At 41.4% G+C, this 22,413-nt stretch overlaps 1 protein-coding gene across 1 annotated transcript in view; it reads right to left on the bottom strand.

The window, feature by feature from the left end:
• UST (uronyl 2-sulfotransferase) overlaps positions 1-22,413 on the bottom strand; it is a 316,076-nt gene that overhangs the window by 116,092 nt on the left and 177,571 nt on the right. Inside the window, exon 3 of the mRNA XM_055433861.2 lies at positions 3,423-3,578. Coding sequence (XP_055289836.2) covers positions 3,423-3,578 — 156 coding nt within the window. The remainder of the gene's footprint in view (positions 1-3,422; positions 3,579-22,413) is intronic.

Below are 22,413 nucleotides of genomic sequence, written 5' to 3'. Positions count from 1 at the left end.
TAAATCACATACTCCCCTTTCCTTTAATAAATTACCAAGAAAAAGGAGCTAGTCACACCACAGATTATTTCTTGAATATATTAGGTTAAAATAAAAATTTTTCTCTACTTGTTTCATGCACTTTGAACTTTTAGAAAAAGGATGCATGTAACAAAGAAAGAGTTTCTTTAAACATTCTTGAGACTTGGTTTCAAGTATTCCTTGAAAGACTTCAAACTTGGTTTCTTGTCCTGGTGTTTCCTGGCTCCCCTTGTATGTCACAGCCCAGTCAGCTAGCTACAGAGAGGCAACTGTCACTATCCTTATGCTTGTTTTTACATCAAAATTGTTTGTTTGCTTTTTCTACCGTATCTATACCTTTCCTTTAAGTTTTTTAAATCTTGCCTTCTAATTTAATAGGAATCTGCAATAACTAAGTAATGAAGTATATTCTAGGTCACACTGACCACAGGAATCACAAATGTTTCAACTAATTATACACAGATCATGGCAGAAGTTGTATAAATATATCACAGAATCACAGGGCTGGAAAGAACCTTAAAAGATTGTCTAGTCTATTCCCTGGCTTCCAGACAAGCCAATCATTCCAAACAGATGAGAACTAACCTCTGTTTTAGAGGAAAGGATGACTGGCTTTAACCCTTTCTAAAAGACTTAACAATTTGTGTACCATGAGTAAATTATTCTTCATTTTTAATCTAAGTCCTTTCCTTTACAGCTCATCCTAGGAAATGAAGTAGGTTGATTTGTTTAAAATTCCAGAGTATATTCAAATATCATATTTTGTGCTTGCTTTTCTAGGGCCTTCCTGAACATCTTAGGGTCTAATATTTTCATTACATTGCTCCCTCTGGGTTTTTACACTTTTCTGCAGTGGGAGCTGAAGTCCAGATACTATACTTTGTTAGGCTTTAAGAACTGAGCATGATTTCCATACATAGGAACACTTGAGTCTAATCTGATAGCTGACTGAAAGACTCAAAACAAAACCAAAATTTTTTATAATAACATTGCAATAGCATAGGCTATTAAATATAGTTGCTTTCTTTTAGGGAGTAAAAAGGGCAAAACCAGCCCTAATTATATTTGTTCTTCAATCAGATAAGGAAATCAGAGAACCTACCCCATGAAAATTACTGATAAAATGTGATATCTTAAAATGTCACCAAATATAATTTTTCTATTGAGCACCTACCACAGAACTTTAAGTGAAAAAGTGAAAGTGAAAGTTACTCCGTCGTGTCTGACTCTTTGTGACCCCACGGACTGTATAGCACATGGGATTCTCCAGGCTAGGATACTGGAGTTCCCTTCTCCAAGGGATCTTCCCAACCCAGGGATCAAACCCAGGTCACCCACATTGCAGGTGGATTCTTTACCAGCTGAGTCACAAGGGAAGCCCAAGAATACTAGAGTGGGTAGGTAGCCTATCCCTTCTCCAGCGGATCTTCCTGACCCAGAAATCAAACTGGAGTCTCCTGCATTGCAGGCAGATTCTTTACCAACTGAGCTATCTAATCTCAAAACTTTTTTTTGCTTATTGCTTATGACTATTTAGACTTGTTACTCAGCGACCCTTTGATGGAAGTTTTCAAAGAAATGGGCATTTTGATCTCTATACTGTGGAAGACAGTAAACATACGGACATTATAGCAAGTACTGCTGGCAGCGTTATACTCTCAAAACAGTCCTACCATTCCCTGCGACAAGAGAGATAGGAAGGCTATTGCATATTCCCTGCGTGTGTGAGGTTTTAAATGCCTGAAAGATGAAGATCGTGTAGGAAAGAAGTAGACATACTGTTAGGGTCTCACTCTAGTAAACCATGCACCTTGTTTATTCCCTAAATTTACCTAGTCACTGAGTGGTGCGGTGGTTAAATTTCATGTGTCAATTTGACTGGCCAAGGGATGCCCAGATTAAGCAATATTTCCCGGCCTGTATGTAAGAGTGCTTCTGGATGAGATGAGCATTTGAATCAGTGGACTCAGTAGATTTCCCTCCCCAGTGTGGGTGGGCCTCATCCAATCCCTTGAAGGCCTGAGTAGAGCAAAACGTGGAAGAAGGAGGAAGTGATTTTTTTCCTGCTTCATTGACTAAGCTGAGACATCTCATATGATATTCTCCTGCCCTTACATCATGGGACTTACATCATGGGCTCGCCTGCTTCTCAGGCTCTCACACTCAGGCTCGAGCTCAGTTTCACCAATGGCTTTGCTGGGCCTTCAACTTGCAGATGGCAGAGCGTGGGACTTCTCAGCCTCCATCATTGCATATGCCAATTCCTCATAGTACATCTCCATTCTTGTCTGTTCATCTATCCATCGATATCTATTTATCTTTTAATAGATATATGTCCATCCTACTGGTACTGTTCTCTGAAAAGCCCTGATTTATGCTGCTGCTGTTTAATTGCTTCAGTCGTGTCCAACTCTGTGGGACCCAATGGACTGCAGCCCACTGGGCACCTCTGTCCAGGGGGATTCTCCAGGCAAGAATATTGGAATGGGTTGCCATGCCCTCCTCCAGGGGATCTTCCCAATCCAGGGATTGAACCCAGGTCTCCGCCATTGTAGGCAGACTTTTTTTTACCACTGAGCCACCAGGAAAGCCTGCCCTGACTTATACTGGTGGCTATTCACCCATTCTAAATACCTACGAGGACCAAAGCAACTTTTTGAGACCAAGCTAACAAACTTAACCCTGTAAAATGATTATGAGAGCACTAGGCCTAACTTGTCTACACTAACAAAGCATCTCAATGGAGACTATCAACCTTATTTTGGTGTCAGCTTACAAAGTAGAATCTGTCTTCCCAGCTTCCTGGCAGAACCCAGCACTCATGCTCTACCACCTGCATGTCCCTCATATGGGTCAGCGTCTTAGGGCAGATTTGTTCCCAGGAGGTGGAGTAATTCTTTTGCTACCACTGAATAGGCCAAGAACTGTTTTGGTGCCTCAAGACCCCCTGAACTTACCATAATAGGAAGCTCGTGCCCCCATCAACCAACCAGATTCCTGGCCCAACGAGGGTTTTCTCTTTATCATAACCATAAAAACTTAGGACATTTGTGAGAAAAGGCAAAGGAAGAAATATTAAAAGCAAGTTTTCTTGTTTTTGTTCCCAAGATGTCAGCGTTACCTATAGCTCAGTGGTGTAACTCTGTGAGATTTAAGCGTTGCTAATTTTAGCCAAACAGACAATGACCATGTACTCTGTCCTTCATTGGTCTTAATACAAGTATCCCTTCAGGGAAACTTCCTGGTTTACAGACTTCTGTCAGAACCCTCAACTTAAATTTCCTTCCACACACTGGCAAAAATACAGTATGATATTGTAACTCTGGTATTCATTTGTCAGGGGTGAAAGGGTGCTCCGGAAGGCACCCACTCATTGTGTGAATGAAGCAAAGACAACTTACTTGTTCGTTCTTCGTAAGCCTGGTTTTGTTGTGAATGTCTGATGTGACCAGATTGAATCCGTGCTTCTCTGACAAGATTCTCAGAAGCAGGACGACGGTCCGACTCCCGCACTTGCCCACTCTGTTGTACACCACCTGGCTCGGGAAGGGGAGCACCTGGGGACGAACAGGCAGCACATGAGCGACTGGGATTGAAATACTCAGGGCCCCTCCCTCAACTTCAGAATAAGAAACAGCTGATCAAACTGGCCAAGATGCAGACATGGCTCAGCACCTGAAGGGCAACAACTGAGTCGGGCCCACGCAAAGCTAACGCAAATGGAAACGATGAACCAGGATTCTTCTCCACAGCATAACAGGAGAGAAACGCTGGACTCCTCCATCTGCGCTGATACTTAAAACTGGTAAGAATTTCATGCCGTCTAGAATAGTGATTGTGAAGTCACCGTTGTCTTTTTCTTCAGAACAAAATATATAAATATGTGCTTTAATGAAAATATTCTTTTGCAAGTTATATTTTATTAGAAAAATCTGTAGCGTGCTTGGGAGAAATAATAGTCATTTCAAAAACTGAGATGTAATTTAAAAGCAATAAAATTCACCCTTTAACGTGTACAATTCAGTGAGTTTCAGTATATTCATAGAGTTGTGAACCATCAGTTCAGTTCAGTCGCTCAGTCGTGTCCGACTCTCCGCGACCCCATGAATCACAGCACGCCAGGCCTCCCTGTCCATCACCAACTCCCAGAGTTCACTCAAACTCATGTCCACAGAGTTGGTGATGCCATCCAGCCATCTTATCCTCTGTCATCCCCTTCTCCTGCCCCCAATCCCTCCCAGCATCAGAGTCTTTTCCAGTGAGTCAACTCGTCGCATGAGGTGGCCAAAGTATTGCAGTTTCAGCTTCAGCATCAGTCCTTCCAATGAACACCCAGGACTGATCTCCTTTAGAATGGACTGGTTGGATCTCCTTGCGGTACAAGGGACTCTCAAGAGTCTTCTCCAACCATCACCACTGCTTAATTCCAGAGCACTGGAAAAGAAACTCCCCAAAGAAACTCCATGCCCATTAGCAATCAGTTCCATTTACCTCATTATCTGGATTCACTGAAACTATCTACTCCCTGTCTCTGTGGTTTTGCCTATAGCTTTCCAAAAATCTCACATAAACGGAATCACAGGACACGTGGCCTTTTGTGTCTGGCTTCTTTCACTGAGCATAATGTTTTCAAGGTTCATCAGTGTTCTAGTATGAATTGGTATTTCATCTCTTTATATGGCCAAATAGTATTACCTTGTATGGATATGCCATATTTTGTTTATATATTTATCACTTGATGGACACTGGATTGTTTCCACTTTTTGCCTACTATGAGTAATGATGCTGTGAACATCTGTCTATGTGTCTTTATGTATACATCTGTTTTTGATTCATTTTGGGTAAATCCTCAGAGTAGAAACGCTGGATCATATGGTAACTCTATGCTTAATTTTTTGAAGAACTGCCAAACTGTTTTTAATACAGCTGCACCATTTTATATTCCCACCAGCAAAGCATGAGAGTTTCAATTTCTCCACATCCTTGCAACACTTGTTATTGCCTGTTTTTATTTTTCTTATTATTATAGCCATCCTAATGGGTGTGAAGTGGTATCTCACTGTGGTTTTGATTTGCATTTCCCTGTTGACTAATGATGTTGAGCATATTTCATGTATTTATTGGCCATTTGTATATTTTCTTTGGACAAATTTCTATTCAAACACTGCCCATTTTAAAACTGGTTATTTGTCTTTTCACTGTTGTTTTTTTCAGATTTCTTTTTAATGTTTTATTTTATATTGGAGTATAACCTGTTAACAATGTTGTGGTAGTTTCAGGTGGACATCAAAGGGACTCAGCCAAACATATACAGGTATCCATTCTCCCCCAAACTCCCTTTCTCATCCAGGCTGCCACATAACACTGAGCAGAGTTCCCTGTGCAGCACAGTAGGATCCTGTTCACTATCCACTGAGTTTTAAAAGTTCTATATTTTTTCTGGATTTGCAAATATATGATCTGCAAATATATTCTCCCATTCTATGGATTATCTTTTCACTTTCTTGAAATGTCAAAGCATAATATTGCAATCTTAATGGAATCCAATTTATCTAGTTTTTCTTTGGTTGCTTGCACTTTCGGTACCATATCTAAGAAACCATTGTCTAATCCAAAGTCACAAAGATATACACCTGTGTTTTCTCTTAGAAGTTTCATAGTTTTAGTGCTAATATTTAGGTCTTTGATTCATTTAATTCTGTGTATGGTGTGAGCTAGTGATCTAACTTCATTCCTTTGCTTGTGAATATCCATCTGCCTCAGCAGCATTTTTTTGAAAAGACTTTTTTCCCCTCTATTTAATTGTTTGGCACCCTTACTGAAAACCCACTAACCATAAAACTACACTTTTATTTCTGACTGCCAGTCCTATTCAACTGATCTGTATGTTTATCCTATGCCAGTACCTCAGAATCTAGGTTACTATTTCTTTGTTCTAAGTTTTAAAATCAGGAAGGGTGAATCCCTGCAACTGTGTTCTTTACCAAGATTGTTTTGGCTATTCTGGATCCCTTGCATTTCCTTATGAACTTTAGGATCAGCTTGTCAATTTCTGCAAAAAAGGCAATCGAGATTTTGACAGGGACTGTGTTGAATCAATAGATCAATATAGAGACTACTGCCATTTTAATAATATTAAGTCTTCCAATCCATGAACATAGAAGTCTTCCCACTTACTGGATTTTCCTTTAATTTGTTTCATTGATGTTTTTCAATTTTCAGTGTACAAGTCCTATAATTCTTTTACTTATTTTTTGATGCTATTTTAAATGGTCTTTCCTGGTAGCTTCAGTTCAGTTCTGTTCAGTTGCTCAGTCGTGTCCAACTCTCCGCGACCCCATGAATCACAGCATGCGAGGCCTCCCTGTCCATCACCAACTCCCAGAGTTCACTCAAACTCATGTCCATCGAGTCGGTGATGCCATCCAGCCATCTCATTCTCTGTCGTCGCCTTCTCCTCCTGCCCCCAACCTTTCCCAGCATCAGAGTCTTTTCCAGTGAGTCAACTCGTCGCATGAGGTGGCCAAAATATTGCAGTTTCAGCTTTAGCATCAGTCCTTCCAACAAGCACCCAGGACTGATCTCCTTTAGAATGGACTGGTTGGATCTCTTTGCAGTCCAAGGGACTCTTAAGAGTCTTCTCCAACACCACAGTTCAAAAGCATCAATTCTTCGGCGATCAGCTTTCTTCACAGTCCAACTCTCACATCCATACATGACCACTGAAAAACCATAGCCTTGACTAGATGGACCTTTATTGGCAAAGTAATGTCTCTGCTTTTTAATATTCTATCTAGGTTGGTCATAACTTTCCTTCCAAGGAGTAAGCATCTTTTAATTTCATGGCTGCATTAGTGGTAAATAATCTGCCTGAAGTGCAGGAGATCTGGGTTTGATCCCTGGGTCAGAAAGATTCCCTGGAGAAGGAAATGACAACCCACTGCAGTATTCTTTGTATGTGTGTGTGTGTGTGTGTGTGTGTGTGTGTTTGTGTGTGTGTAATAAAGTTTTGTAAAAGAGATAGAGAAAGCTTCTGACATAGACATCAGAAGGGACTGAAAGAATGCCCTGTTGCTAGTTTTTAGCAAGGCCACTCCAGTATTCTTGCCTGAAAAATCCCATGGACAGAGGAGCCTGGCGGGCCATAATCCATGGGAGCACAAGAGTTGGACACGACTTAGTGACTAAACCACCATTATAAATGGAATTGCTTTTTAATTTAATTTTTGGATTGGCTGTCACTGGTAAAAATACAACTGATTTTTGTATATTGGTCTTGTATCCTCCAACCCTGCTGAACTCATTTTATTAGCTTTAATAATTTCTTTGTGTGGATTCTTTAGGATTTTCAATATATTTGATCATGTCATCTGCAAACAGAGATAGTTTTACTTCTTCCCTTGCAGTTTGGATGCCGTTTATTTCTTTTTGTTTTCTAATTGCCAAGTTATAAAAATTCTGATAGACTAAGAAGCAATTATAAAAAGTATATGATTAAATAGTTAAATCCCCAATAAAGACATTATTTCCATATTGAATATTGGGCATTCAACAGTAATTGACAAACAAAATAACCAAAAGATTCCATCATTCAGCACATATCCATAACAGAAGGCCATAAAAGGCCCAAAGTTAAAGAGTATAGTACGACATATCTAAATATACCCCAAACTTGGCTATGGTATGCAATTTGAATTTTTGTGTTTGTAATTATAGGTTTAATTTTCTTAAAATGTTTTATAGGCAGAGCAGCATTTTGTAAATTTGGAACTTCAAGGCTAATTGTCATTGGAGTAAAATATAATACTAATATCACCTACTTAGCAACCAGTCATATACCATTTTGATATAATTCTTCACGTATGTATTTTTAAAATGAGCAATACTTTGTTTCCTTAGGGTCAGTCATATATCTTCTATTATGTGTCCTCATGGTGCCTAGACGGAGAAGGCAATGGCAAGCCACTCCAGTACTATTGCCTAGAAAATCCCATGGATGGAGGAGCCTGGTAGGCTGCAGTCCGTGGGGTCGCTAGGGGTCGGACACGACTGAGTGACTTCACTTTCACTTTTCACTTTCCACTTTCACACATTGGAGAAGGAAATGGCAACCCACTCCAGTGTTCTTGCCTGGAGAATCCCAGGGACGGGGGAGCCTGGTGGGCTTCTGTCTATGGGGTCACACAGAGTCGGACACGACTGAAGTGACTTAGCAGCAGCAGCAGCAGCAGCATGGTGCCTAGAAAATGCCTTGGATACATAGGGTCTCAATAGACGTCGATTGGTTCTTTGCAGTTCTAAAGGACTTAATGTACTGTTTAACACTAACACAATGATTCCACTAAACTGTGAGACCAGGATAATCTTCCAATACAGCTGATCTTTTTGACCAAATGCTAATAAAGTCATCAGGGTAAAAAAGACCATCAATATAATAGGTCCTTTCATTTATGGTTCAATCAGTGAGTGCCTCAAAAGTCTGTTCTCTGGAAATAATTGTAGAAGTTCAGATATTTGGACGAATCATTTATTTCTTATTCATGAGGTTATGACCCAGGGAGTTTGAACTGGGCTTCACATTTAGTGGAATTGCACTACTAGTGTTTGTAAGTTGGATTTTCTGTAATAACCAGGCTGGGAGATAGACTGTGCTTGTGACAAAGCTGCCAAAATAAACACAACTTTCAATTTCTTTGGGGAATGAAACTCTTCAAGAATTGGATGAATACATTTTTCCTTGTCTCCTAGCACAGCATAGAACAGCAATTTAGTCAAAATTTGTTATGACTAAATTGGTGACCTAGAAGGTGTGAGTTACACGTATTAATAAGTACTTTATTCTAAGAGTGCAAAATGTATCTTAGAAGATTTAGATGAAGAACAGAGGCACTTAGAAACCTGAGGTAGAAATAATTTCTCCTGAATTTCTTGGTTAATCAACACAGTGAGTGTGTGCTAAGTCACTTCAGTTGTATCCAATTCTTTTTGACCCTATGGACCATAGCCTGCCAGACTCCTCTGTCCATGGAATTCTCCAGGCAAGAATATTGGAGTGGATTGGCATGCCCTCCTCCAGAGGATCTTCCCCTCCCAGGGATTGAACAAACCTGGGTATCCTGCATTACAGGCAGATTCTTTACCATCTGAGCCACATCATACAATACACCATCACAAATAATGACCTTTCTCAAATTTAGGGTGAGGCTTTTAAATCCTTTCTAAAATCCTGTGGAATTCACTGGAAACTGGCAAATTTAGTCAGGGCAGATCAATGAGCTGATTTGGGGGTTTGGGATAGGCGTTAAAATTAAGAATGGCAATGAGTTGCTGCTCATCCTTGTTTTTAGTAGAACTATAAATTTGCTTCTGAAATCTGTTTTACCAACTTTGTCATCTTTTCTGTAATGTGTACTTTCTGAAATGGTGGTAAAAAATAGGACAGACTTTTATGGAGGGCTGACCCTGACCCCCTGTGCAGGCTCTGTGCCATGTAAATTTTTTTAATCTTTGTTAACAATCATGAATCAAATAGCATAACTATCTTCACTCTAGTGTATATTTCTCTAGGAATTTAAATTCTCAAATAATTCAAGCACCATTAATAGTACCTAAGTGATTCTCCTGTGTGCCCTCCTCTTTCCCATAGATCACAGATTCACAGAATGACAGAGTTTGAGGTCGAGAGACAATGTGGATTAATCCATCCCATTCCAACTCCCTCCCCACCCTGTTCCACAGGTCTCTTTCATCCCCACCCACAGCCCAATCTGTGTTTGACTTGACTAGAGCTTTATCTTGTCTTTTCATCCCCTAAAGTACCCTGTGAGATGGATATTAGGACTATTTTTAGGTGAGTAACCAAGGCTGGAGAGATCATTTGGTATGTTCAAGGTCACAAAGCTAAAAAAGTACCACATAACGAGTAAAGCCCAGCTCACAGCTAACCTGACCCCAAAATGACACTCTATTTAATATAATAAAACATCAAAAGGTGAAAATGACCTTTAGTTTGGCTTCTGCAACAGAGATGCTATTACTTTTTGTCATGTCTTGAATGTGTCCAATCTCATTAAATGCTATTGTTCAACAGTGTACTCTCACAACCAGAATCATTGGGCATTACTCATCCATTACCTATGTCCCCAGATGCTCAGCTGGAACTGACAGGAGTCGACTGGCCTCTCTTGCTCCTTCCTCAGGATGCATTTTATAAGCTAATGTAAGTCTGGAGTGTCAGAACAGCTAATGGGAGGGGAAGAGAAGGATGTAGTTTTCCCTGTATTCCTTCCCCTAATCTATTGTAAGCAGTCACAGCTGCCTCAGATATTGTGACCCACTTCACTAGGAAAGGAAAAAAAACAGGAAGCAATACATCACAGTAAAATGTATATAAAATCCTAAATGCACTTAAAATGTCTATCAAGACAAGCAAATACCCTCAAATGGTAAACTTAACGACTGTGAAAAGATGTCTAAAGCCCTCTTTAGATCAAAATCCCCATTTTTCCTCAACAGATATTTGCCAATCGTTAGGCCTTTCAACTTTAATGTCCCTGTTATCATTTGCACACAAATTTTCAATACTTATTCTCTCTCTGTGTCTCCTACAAAGAAGCACACAACGAAAACCCTCCCTCTCCCACCCGCACCCCAAGTGATTCTTCATTCTTGGCAACCATGGTTATACGAATGTTATGTCTGTGGTTTCTATTTTATGGCCAATTTGTAAAAGTGAAGGGAGCTCCCAAATATTTCACTCGGTGGCTTATATATTTTTATGTTGCCTGCCTTGTAAGTTCTGCAAATGCCACAAATCCCCAGGGCCTGACAGGCTTGTGTGGAGCGTGCCAAATAAACAGAAGTCTTTCCAAAAATCCTGAACACAACAGTAACTACCACCAGATGACAGCCACAATTCAAGCTTCCCCCAGGTTTGAAACAGGGTGGAGAAAGAAGCCTTTCTAGGTAAAAAGCAAACTTCGTCTGGACCTAGATTTTTCATAGTCCATGATTATAGGTCTCTCTGGGGACTGGTCTTGTCGGAAGAATGAACATCAATCCTGCTTTCAAGTCTTTGCAAAACGATATTTAATATAGTATGTTACAAGCTGTAGTTCCTGAATGGCTATATATTTGAATTACCTATGAAACTTCTAAAACTCCGGATTTCTGGACCCCACTCTGAGACTAACTGAAACAGAAAGTCTAGGATGATGAAGGTTGGGCGGCTGGCTCTAGACAGGTTCTCTGGGGCCCTGCTACCTCTAGGTCCATTTAGAAGAACCACTATTGTAGTAGACTCCTAGCCTTCCATGTTACGCTGTTGGCTGGTTCCAAACAGCATTATGAGGGGTTATGGTGGGGGAGAAGGTTGTCTGCACGATCCTGGAGAAGAGTCTGGGTGAAAGGCAGTGTCATGGAACCCCTGGAGTGCTGCATTCATCCATAGTTCAAAGTCAGACAGATATGCTTACACTACAGTACGGGCCCACCCCCTAGAATGATTCGAGGACAAATGTGCTGGTTAATGGGCTTCCCAAGTGGTGCTGAAGATAAAGAGTTTGCCTGCCAATGCAGGAGACTTAAGAGATGTGAGTTCGATCCCTGGAATGGGAAGATCCCCTGGAGGAGGGCATGGCAACACACTCCAGTATTGCTGACTAGAGAATCCCATGAGCCTGGCAGGCTACAGTCCATAGCGTTGCAGAGTCAGATACGATTTTAGCAACTGAGCATGCAAGCAAGCACGCACGTGCTGGTTAACTGAATGTGCGTGCATAGGTGCTTAGTCGTTAAGTCACGTCTGACTCCTTGTGACCCTGTGGACAGTAGCCCGTCAGGCTCCTCTGTCCACAGGATTTCCCAGGCACAAATACTGGAGTGCATTGCCATTCTTCCTCCAGGGGATCATGCTGACCTACGGGATCGAACCTGGGTCTCCTGCATTGCAGGTAGATTCTTTACCACTGAGCTACCAGGGAAGCCCAACTGAATGTGTAGGTTGACTGAAATTCACACTATACACCATCAAAGCATTAGACCCTTAGTATCCATATTATGCTAAAGATGAAGTGATTTTCTTTGAGGAATAAAAGTCACTTTGTGATTTTTCAGCATCTCCATTCCATGGTTCCAGTGAGGGAAAGAGCCACAGCCATGGTTTTTTGAGGCTAGATCTCAGCAACAGGTGTGGTGTTCACTGTCCATAGGGTTTGAGCAGTTCAAGTCCATTCTGTGAATCCCCACCTGCAAATTTCCTGGGACACTGCGGTGCCAGGAACCAGTCCCCTTGCATCTTGAAGCCTCGGTGTCTTCATCTGTAAGAGGGGTTTTGCCCTTGTTGTTCAGTCACTCAGTTGTGTCTGACTCTTTGCAACCCCATGGACGGCAGTGAGGCAGGCTTCCCTGTCCTTCACTATTTCCTGGAGCTTGCTCAAACTCATGTCCGTTGAGCCAGTGATGCCACTCTTTGCAACCCCATGGACGGCAGTGAGGCAGGCTTCCCTGTCCTTCACTATTTCCTGGAGCTTGCTCAAACTCATGTCCGTTGAGCCAGTGATGCCATCCAACAATCTCATCCTCTGCTGTCCCCTTCTCCTCCTGCCTTCAATCTTGCCCAGCATCAGGGTCTTTTCTTTGCATCAGGTGGCCAAAGTATTGGACCTTCAGCTTCAGCATCAGTCCTTCCAATGAATATCCAGGGTTAGGGCTGGGTTATAATCCAGTAAATGATACTCTCGTCTGAAGTTACTAAATGATCAATTTCAATCCATATTGTAATCAAGATAGCACTTGAAAATGACTTAGAAATTAACACAAGCTCTTAACATTTTTCCTTGTCAAATATGGGGTTTCCCAGATGGCGCTAGTGGTAACAAAGAACCTGCCTGCCAATGCAGGGGATGAAAACGACATGGGTTCGATCCTTGGATTAGGAAGATCTCCTGGAGGAGGACATAGCAACTCACTCCAGCATTCTTGCCTGGAGAATCCCTTGGACAGAGGAGCCTAGAGGGCTACAGTCCCTGGGTTGCAAAGAGTTGGACATGAGTGAGTGACTGAGCACAGCACAGCAGCAGTTTATCATATATATTCATCAAAGAAATAGGGAAAAAAGTTCCAGTAATTTGTGCTGCCCATGGATTCCAGCTCTATGGGCACTCACAGTTCTCTTTTGGAACCTCTGGCATTTCTGTGTATGTCCCATTCTTATTTGGGCTTGTCATGTAATAAATCTTCCTTTATGCTCTTCTTATGTTTTCTTCTCCCTTCTACAGTTTTAACCATTTCAAGTGCTCTGTTGTTGTTTTTTGTTTTTTAAGACCATCACCAAACACCAAAGTCGGTTCATGGCTCAGCCTTCCATTAGTGTTGTCCAGAACTCAGCAGTGATTCTCACTGGCTTTTGCCCATCAAGTCATTCTAGGTCTTCTAACAGATGCATCTGTTTTCTAATCACCATTGACTCTCCAATTACATACAGGACCCATAAAAGAACTCTCTTTTCCCTCATTGCTGCCTTTTGCATGGAAAACTCTTTCTACCCCCAACTCTCAAATCACATCTTTGTATCATCTAATTATTCATAACCCATCTTCTTCCAGAAACCTTGCCAAATCTGACCTTCATGCTTTCTCCTTTCCCCCTGCTCCTACTTGAGATTGTTCCATGTCTAGTGCTATCTACAGAAAGACAAATATAGCTGTACAAATCCATTTTTACAAATCCATCTGTTTTATTCCTCTAGACTGGGTCTACCTGGTTTGTGCATGTGGATAATTAATAAATATCTGTCTATCAAATACACAAACTGTTGCGATGAAAATACTGTAAAATGTTGTTTTAGAACCAATATTGTCATTTTTATCATTTGTGCTTAGTCGCTCAGTCATGTCTGACTCTTTGCAACCCCATGGACTGTAGCCCACCAGGTTCCTCTGTCCATGGGGATTCTCCAGGCAAGAATACTGGAGTGGATTGCCATGCCCTCCTCTAGGGGATCTTCCCAAACCAAAGACTGAACTTGGGTCTCCCACAATGCAAGTGGATTCTTTACCATCTGAGCCTCTAAGGAAGCCCATTTAATCATTTTTATCATTTAGAGGATGCTATTTTGGTTGCTCCCTAAAACTGTAAGGGAAATTTATTAATTTTTTTCTTTACACTCATATTTTGAAACATTCTTTTGTTTTTTAGGCCACACTCTGTGGCTTGCAAGATCTTAGTTCCTCAACCAAGGATCAAACCCAGTCCCCTAGCATTGGAAATGCAGAGTCCTAACCACTGGACTACCAGGGAATTCCCTGAAGCACTTTTATTTGCTGTATTACGTAAGAAAAAGTATGGCAAAGTGAAGAAAGTCCCCTGGACTGAAAGTCAGAAAACTGATTTTCCCCTTGGCCAAACTAGTTGAGTGACTCTGAACATGGGACCTTGACCAACATCTCTAGGCCAAACTTTCCTCACGGAGAAACTGGAGGTACTGAACCCAGTGATCTCAAGGTTCCTTCTGTTCACTTCCCATGATGTTAAGGCAGGGATATACAATACCTACTGATGCTCCAAAGGTTATTTAAATGGCATCCTGTGCCCCAAATACTCTACTCGTCTACCTAGTGTCCTCATCTCCATCATGGACAACATCATTACACTATTTCTAGGAATGTAATACTCTGCACACTGTAATGACATCCCATACAAAGAAGCAATTTCCCCCAAGGATCCAGAATTAATTTTTGAAAGTGATGATTGAACCATCATAGCTGAACTTTAAAGTATGCTTCAGAAAAAAATGACTTCCAGTTCAACTGAAAACTCAAATTTCAGGTGACCTTGGGTGAATGCTATCAATACTACGAACCTATGAACATTTTCAAATTTCAAATTGACAAATGCCAAGAAAATATTCTTTATTTTTTTGGGCTCCAAAATCACCTCAGATGGTGACTGCAACCATGAAATTAAAAGACGCTTGCTCCTTGGAAGAAAAGTTATGACCAACCTAAACAGCGTATAAAAAAGCAGAGACATTATTTTGCCAACAAACGTCTGTCTAGTCAAAGCTATGGTTTTTCCGGTAGTCATATATGGATGTGAGAGTTGGACTATAAAGAAAGCTGTGTGCTGAAGAATTGATGCTTTTGAACTCTGGTGTTGAAGAAGATTCTTGAGAGTCCCTTGGACAGCAAGGAGATCCAACCAGTCCATCCTAAAGGAAATCAGTCCTGAATATTCATTGGAAGGACTGATGCTGAAGCTGAAACTCCAATACTTTGGCCACGTGATTCGAAGAACTGACTCATTGGAAAAGACCCTGATGCTGGGAAAGATTGAAGGTGGGAGGAGAGGGGGATGACAGAGGATGAGATGATTGGATGGCATCACTGACTCAATGGACATGAATTTGAGTAAGCTCTGGGAGTTGGTGATGGACAGGGAGGCCTGGTGTGCTGCAGTCCATTGGGTCACAGAGTTGGACACAACTGAGTGACTGCTGAATTGGACTTTGTTTTTAAAGACACAGCTATTGTACATGTACTACACTCCGTGTGGTAAACATAACTTTGATACTCATTCGGAAACCAAAACATTAATGTGATTCACTTTATTGCTTCACTCACTTTACTGCAGTGGTCTGAAACGAAGCCTGCAATATCCCTGTATTCTCTTAGAAATAAATAAATAAAATGAAAACATATTCTCTTTCAAAACAGAAGTCCTTGGGCATGGAGACTGTAGAATTCATTCCTTATTTTTGTTCCATTTTGCTCTGCTCTCCTAGTATGTCAGTATTGTCCTGAGATTCAGTTCAGTCGCTCAGTCGTGTCCGACTCTATGTGAACCCATGAATCACAGCACGCCAGGCCTCCCTGTCCATCACCAACTCCCGGAGTTCACTCAAACTCATGTCCATCGAGTCGGTGATGCCATCCAGCCATCTCATTCTCTGTCGTCCCCTTCTCCTCCCGCCCCTTCCCAGCATCAGAGTCTTTTCCAGTGAGTCCTGAGATTAGCTCTCCTCATATTGCATGATGGCTGCTGGAATTCCAGCCATCACATGAAGAACGTCAAACTCCAGAGGAAGAAGAAGAAATAATCTTTCTCAAGTGCTTCCTATGAGATATGAAAGTGTTACTAGACAGTCCTAAGAAAATTTTGCCTCATGTTTCCTTAGTCAGATCTAAGCCACTAGCCCACATCTCAACTAACAATTAGCAAACTAAATGAGACAACCACTATAGGCTTAAATTACTCATGATTCACCTTTGATGTGGGGATCGGCTTACCTTCCCCACAGAGTAAAATTTGAGTAAAATCAGATTTCTGCTAAAGAAGACGAGACTGTGGGGAGATGGACGTAGGGTAAGCAACAAATAGGGCCTGCTATACCCAAGTACTCAAAGGCCCCATTGTTCTTGATTCTTCAGACACCCATTCATGAAACCCCATTCCTCAGCTGCAGAAGAGGGAGTTAGAGTGGCAGACACAGAGGCCATTTCCAAACAATGACAAGGCTCTACTTGCTGGTTGTGGCCCAAATACACCCCTGCAGCTTTCTCCCAGGCACACGTTTGCTGACAGCTGGAGAAGCGGACAGATGAACTACATTCCCCTTCCACATGAAATGACATCAACCCCCACACACTGAAATGAGATGGAGAATTAGCAACAAGGTGAACTTGAGCTGGAAGATTAACTCCACACAAGAATCTAGGATTCATAAGGTATTTTTAGCGAGAGATGATAATAAGATTAAAAAAATTGCTCTCAGATGAACAAATGTCATACTGCCTACATATTGCAGGCTTTTTACAAGTATGACTTTTTCATAAATGAATTAATTTTGAACAAGTGTGGCATGGAATATAGACCCAATCCACCAGCATGGATCTGACCATGGAGAGTCCACTTCCATAGTATCTGTAGGCTGGTTCTTGTTTTCATTTCTTACTTGGTGCTGGGTAAACAGATTTTTTCAGAAATTCCCACCAAGATAGATGAGGCATCCCATTAACTATGCATGCATGTGTGCTCAGTCCCTTCAGTCGTCTCTGACTGTTTGCGACCCTATGGACTATAGTCCCCCAGGCTCCTCTCGTCCATGCGATTCTCCAGGCAAGAATACCGGAGTGGTTGCCATGTCCTCCTCCAGGGGATCTTTCCAACCCAGGGATCAAACCTGCATCTCCTGCATTACAGGTAGATTCTTTACTCTTGAGTCACAGGGGAAGAGAGCTATTATTACATTTAGGCTATCAAACATTATTAAGTAAAAAAATCATTATTCTCCAAAATATTTTTTATTTGCCATCCTTCAAGACTTTACTATCTAATAGAAAGAAAAGGAAGACAATTTACAGACCAACAACTGTCTTAACAGCTAGAGAGTCCCCATCAGATATAAAATTCCTGGTTTCCCCTGTAGCTGTCAAGGAGTTGATCTGAATAAGCAATAAGAAAATCCTTGTTAGGGGAGTTTATGTGAAGACAGACAAATGTGGTAAAATAAAGGAAGCTGAAGAATGAACAGAGGGGAAAAGACATGGGTTTTAAGGGTCCATTGCTGGGTCTCTGACTGGTGCTTCCCTGGAGCACTGGGGTAAAATCCAGTTCTTGCCAACAGGAGGAGCTTTATCCTGGACCAGAGTCTTAGCGAGGCCTGATGTCCAACCTACATCACTGACACACAGGAGTCCATCATTCACTAATACCTCCACTCCAGGCCCCCATCAGGGACTATGTCTTTGATTGGCTCTCTGTTTATCAAAAGGTTGGCTGATGGACATAATACATTAGGAAGACTGTTTGAAGGACAGAATCCTAATTTCTCTGTACACTGTGGATTTTTAGCCTTGGACCAAGTTAGGACATCACAAGGCTGTCTTTCGGAACATAATTTCTTGGCCCCGTTATGAGCTTCTTTGATCAAATATTATTTTGTCATCATGTTCTTTGTGGTCATCGAGCAACGCCACAAGATACAGCATCACACAATTCACTTCTATGTTAGTGACTGGGATGGAATCAACCACTGTGTCTCCTAATTTTCACATTTTTTTTCTCATCTCAAGGCTCTTGTTTGTTGGTACCTTATATGGACGTGAGTTTGAGCAAGCTCTGGGAGTTGGTGATGGAGAGGGAGGCCTGGCGTGCTGCGTCCATGGGGTTGCAAAGTGTTGGACAGAGTGAACTGATTGTGTACGTAATCAGCTTCTTGTGAAACGACCCAAAACTATGAGTACAAGTTCAGTTCAGTTCAGTTCAGTTCACTTCAGTTGCTCAGTCGTGTCCGACTCTCCGCGACCCCATGAATCACAGCACGCCAGGCCTCCCTGTCCATCACCAACTCCCGGAGTTCACTCAAACTCATGTCCACAGAGTCGGTGATGCCATCCAGCCATCTCATTCTCCGTCGTCCCCTTCTCCTCCCGCCCCCAACCTTTCCCAGCATCAGAGTTTTTTCCAGTGAGTACAAGTACTCCCATATAAAAGATGAGAAAAATGAGAATTAGAAGGATTAGTATTTGCCCAAGGTCAACCACAGAGCTTTGGTATTCAACCCCCAATTCATGGTCTCTACTCCATTACACTATCTGAAAAACTAGTATATTTCTGCTGCACAGATAATAAGAACCGTGTTACTATTCACAGCCTCATTTTTCCTGTAGCTACTAGGAAATTCAGAGTCACAACTGTTCAATTACAGAAATTTTTTGAATTTACAGTCTCCATACAGTTTTAATTTCAAATTATATTTACCATGTCCCTGATATGTTTTTGCTTATATTTTATCATTGTTTTACATTTTCTATATATCTCAAATTATTTGAAGGATAAGCAAAGAATTAAATAAATCTACCAGCAAACAAAATGCATTTCCATTATTTTGTTGAAACATCAGCTTATGATTTATCTTTCTTTGCCTACAGTCACATCCATAATCTCATGGTGGACTAAATGCAAACTTGAGTAGGTTCACCGTAGTTTATTAAAATTAGCCATTTTAGTTGCTCCTCCGTCCTTTAGCAACAATACCTCCATTTTTGTCGGGAGCATCACTCCCTCCCTTGCAGTCCATGGGATTTTGGAGGGCTGCCAACTCCTGCTTCAGGGGAGGGTGTTTGAATCAAGCATGCTCAACCAGCACATCCATCCACTGAACAAAGAAACCAGTTAAGAGATGGACACCTGATCCAAATGTGTTCAGTGAGACTCGAGCTCAGGATTTTGGAGGTCTGTTGAAAGTTAAGCTCTTTTTTCTTCTGTAATTTGTGAGTTGGGTGCAGGCCTGGGCCTGCTGGCATCCACTTAACTACCAAAAGAGAGAATATATCCAAGAGTTGTTAGGCTGCTCAACTGGGAGGTAAGAATGGAAGTGAAGTCGCTCAGTCGTGTCCGACTCTTTGGGACTCCATGGACTGTAGCCTACCAGGCTCCTCCATCCATGGGATTTTACAGGAAAGAGTACTAGAATGGGTTGCCATTTCCTTCTCCAGGGGATCTTCCTGACCCAGGGATTGAACCTGGGTCTCCCACATTGCAGGCAGATGCTTTATCGTCTGAGCCACCAGGGAAGCCTGGGAGGTAAGAATGCTGCTGCTGCTGCTAAGTCGCTTCAGTCGTGTCCGACTCTGTGCGACCCCATAGACAGAAGCCCACCGGGCTCCCCTGTCCCTGGGATTCTCCAGGCAAGAACACTGGAGTGGGTTGCCATGTCCTTCTCCAATGCATGAAAGTGAAAAGTGAAAGTGAAGTCGCTCAGTTGTGTCTGACTCTTCGCGACCCCATGGACTGTAGCCTACCAGGCTCCTCCATCCATGGGATTTTCCAGGCAAGAGTATGGGAGTGGGGTGCCATTGCCTTCTCTGGGGAGGTTAAGAATAGACCAGGGCTAATGGTACAGATTGAGTCCCTGGATCAAGTCGTACCTGATTGAGATACTTTAGTTATATGACTAAATATATCACTTCTCTTCTGAAAGATAGCCCCAGAAATGGGCATATACACATATACATACACACATTGACAGTATTGTGTTTGTTTATACAGTCTCAGTTGGGTTTTCATAAGTTATAACCTGGAGATCTAAGTAGTATTCTGAGATACTGGTGAACAAGTCTGTAAGAAAGCCAACTTCTTCCATGAAGCCCTCTCTAACTCTTCTGGGCCACACTGATCTCCTCCTCAACTCTGAACTAAGATTTACACTGAGTCTAGACAGAGTTACTCATCCTTTAGTTAAGCACATGATGATTTATATAACTCTCTAATCAGTCTTGTGCCAGCCTCATCTACTCAGTAGGCTGTAAGGTTTTGGGAAGGCTGAGACCTCAAGATATTGCTATAATTTTTCTTCCCCTTCCCTCACTCCCTTTCCTTCCCTTCTCTTTTCTTCTCTCTCTCTCCCTCTTTTCCCAAACACTTAGCCCAGCACAAAACAGGAATACAATAACTACTGATTGGTCAATTACCAAACAGCATTAATGTTGTCAGTGACTATTTTCTGTAAAAATGTTATACTATTTTTGTATTGTTAGGTGATTTCTCTTATCCTCACAGTCTGCTCACCTTTAATATGGATAATTAGCTTTACCTATTATCAACCACATAAAATACTTTGAAATGACTGCTCGCCCTATGGAAGATTCTCCCTGTTGCCTGCCTAATATCTATTCTTCCTCTCATTTTAATAGAATTGTGGTTTCATTATAGGTAACAATATAGCCAGCTAAAAATATTCACCTTCTTAGATTCATTTGAACCTGGAGAATGACTGAGTTATTGAATTCTGGTCATTCATTCAACAAATGAATGAGATATAAATGTTTATCAATAGTTGGCCTTTTGAGAAATCTTTTAATAATGGGCAGACTGATCTAGCATCCTTCTTCAGTCCTTTGCTTGACTTTCAATTCCTTCTTCCTTCCCGAAACATAGACACAAAGCCAACTGAGGGGCAGCAGCCATCTTGTGATAATGAGGAAACAAGCATAAGGATAACCCCAAAGCTAAGATCCATAGACTAATAAGGACAGTGGAAGAAGAGAAGATAGGTCCCCAATGACATCACTGTGCTATTGTACCAGCCCTGGATGGCTTATTGCATAAAATAAATAAGCTTCTTTGCTTGTTTAGGCCACTGTAGTTAGGGGTTTTTTTGCCAAATGTGTTTCTAACTGATGCAGACCTTCCCCTTTTTAATTTTTGGATGATTTTATGAATTTTATAATAAAAAGCCCCAGGTTTTGCTATCCTCTGAGACGATCAAGAGTAATCATGTTGAAAAGATCTCCAGGTGTAATCACAGCTTCTGAGACTGCAGTTCACTGATACTGCAGTAGCAGAATGATCAGCTTAAAGATTTTACATCTATGATCAAAATATGTCCCCTGAGAGGTTCTCACAAAGTATGGCTGCTTTCTTTCTTCAAGTGTTTTAACTTTATAAGCCCTTCACATAACAGGGTGCTCTCTCTTTCCTTGGTAGTTTGTAAAATATTTATGGTTAGGAGTCAAAGGTAGCTGAATGAGGAGGCCTGTTTGTTCCCAGCATGCATCTGCACCAGGAGCCTGTCAAATGTAACTCACTGGTGTGTTTTTAATCTGTTATGGTAAAGACTCCCTCCTGAAGATGTATAAGGGTTACTTACCACACACACACACTGTCTCTCTCTGCTCAGAAACATAGCTAGAGTCCTTCAGCCCTAACTAACGTCTCCTCTCTGCAACTGCAGTGTAAGAGCATTCAGGATACACTCTGCACCTGGAAACTTATGTGGTCAATAAACAACTTTTGACCTACTTCTGTGAGTTGTTCTCAAGGCCAAACCATGTTCTCAAATCCGTCACAGGGAGTGTTCTCACCCAGAGGATCACTTGCCTCCAAGGACGAAAATGCAGCTTTATTTTTCAAGAATTTATAAACACTTCCTTTGAAGTTTCAGGGGAATAATATCAATATTTGGTAAGCTTAGATATAAACTGTTTAGAATTGTGGCTTGAAAATCTTTTCCTACACCTTCCACTGGTCAGTATGTTTGCAAACAACATATATGTTGGAAATATTAGGAAAAAATATGCTATCAACTATAATGATTTCTTTTCTTTGCTGTTATTATCTTTTCTTTTTAGGTAGAAAATTAATAAATCATTATAACTTGTAAATCCTTCACATGAGTTTGTCAGTTTCCTTTAAAAATTTTTTTCCATATCCATTGTAAATGTCAATGCTCATTTTTGCCAGAAGTTATAAACTGCTCAGCTCAGATTCCTGAAAGCACCTTGAATATCTGCTCCTTGAACATGTGCTATCCTGCTCATATCTGATGTCTTTTCATCTCAGACCCTCTGGACTTTCTTCAGGGGACAAGTGGTCAGGGCACAAATCAATCTC

The sequence above is a fragment of the Moschus berezovskii genome, chromosome 10 (genome assembly GCF_049115385.1).
Source record: "Moschus berezovskii isolate FMDL1 chromosome 10, NW_MosBer_1.0, whole genome shotgun sequence".
Classification (NCBI taxonomy): Eukaryota; Metazoa; Chordata; class Mammalia; order Artiodactyla; family Moschidae; genus Moschus; species Moschus berezovskii.
Note: the sequence above shows the minus strand (reverse complement) of the source record. Positions and strands in the feature narration are given on the sequence as shown.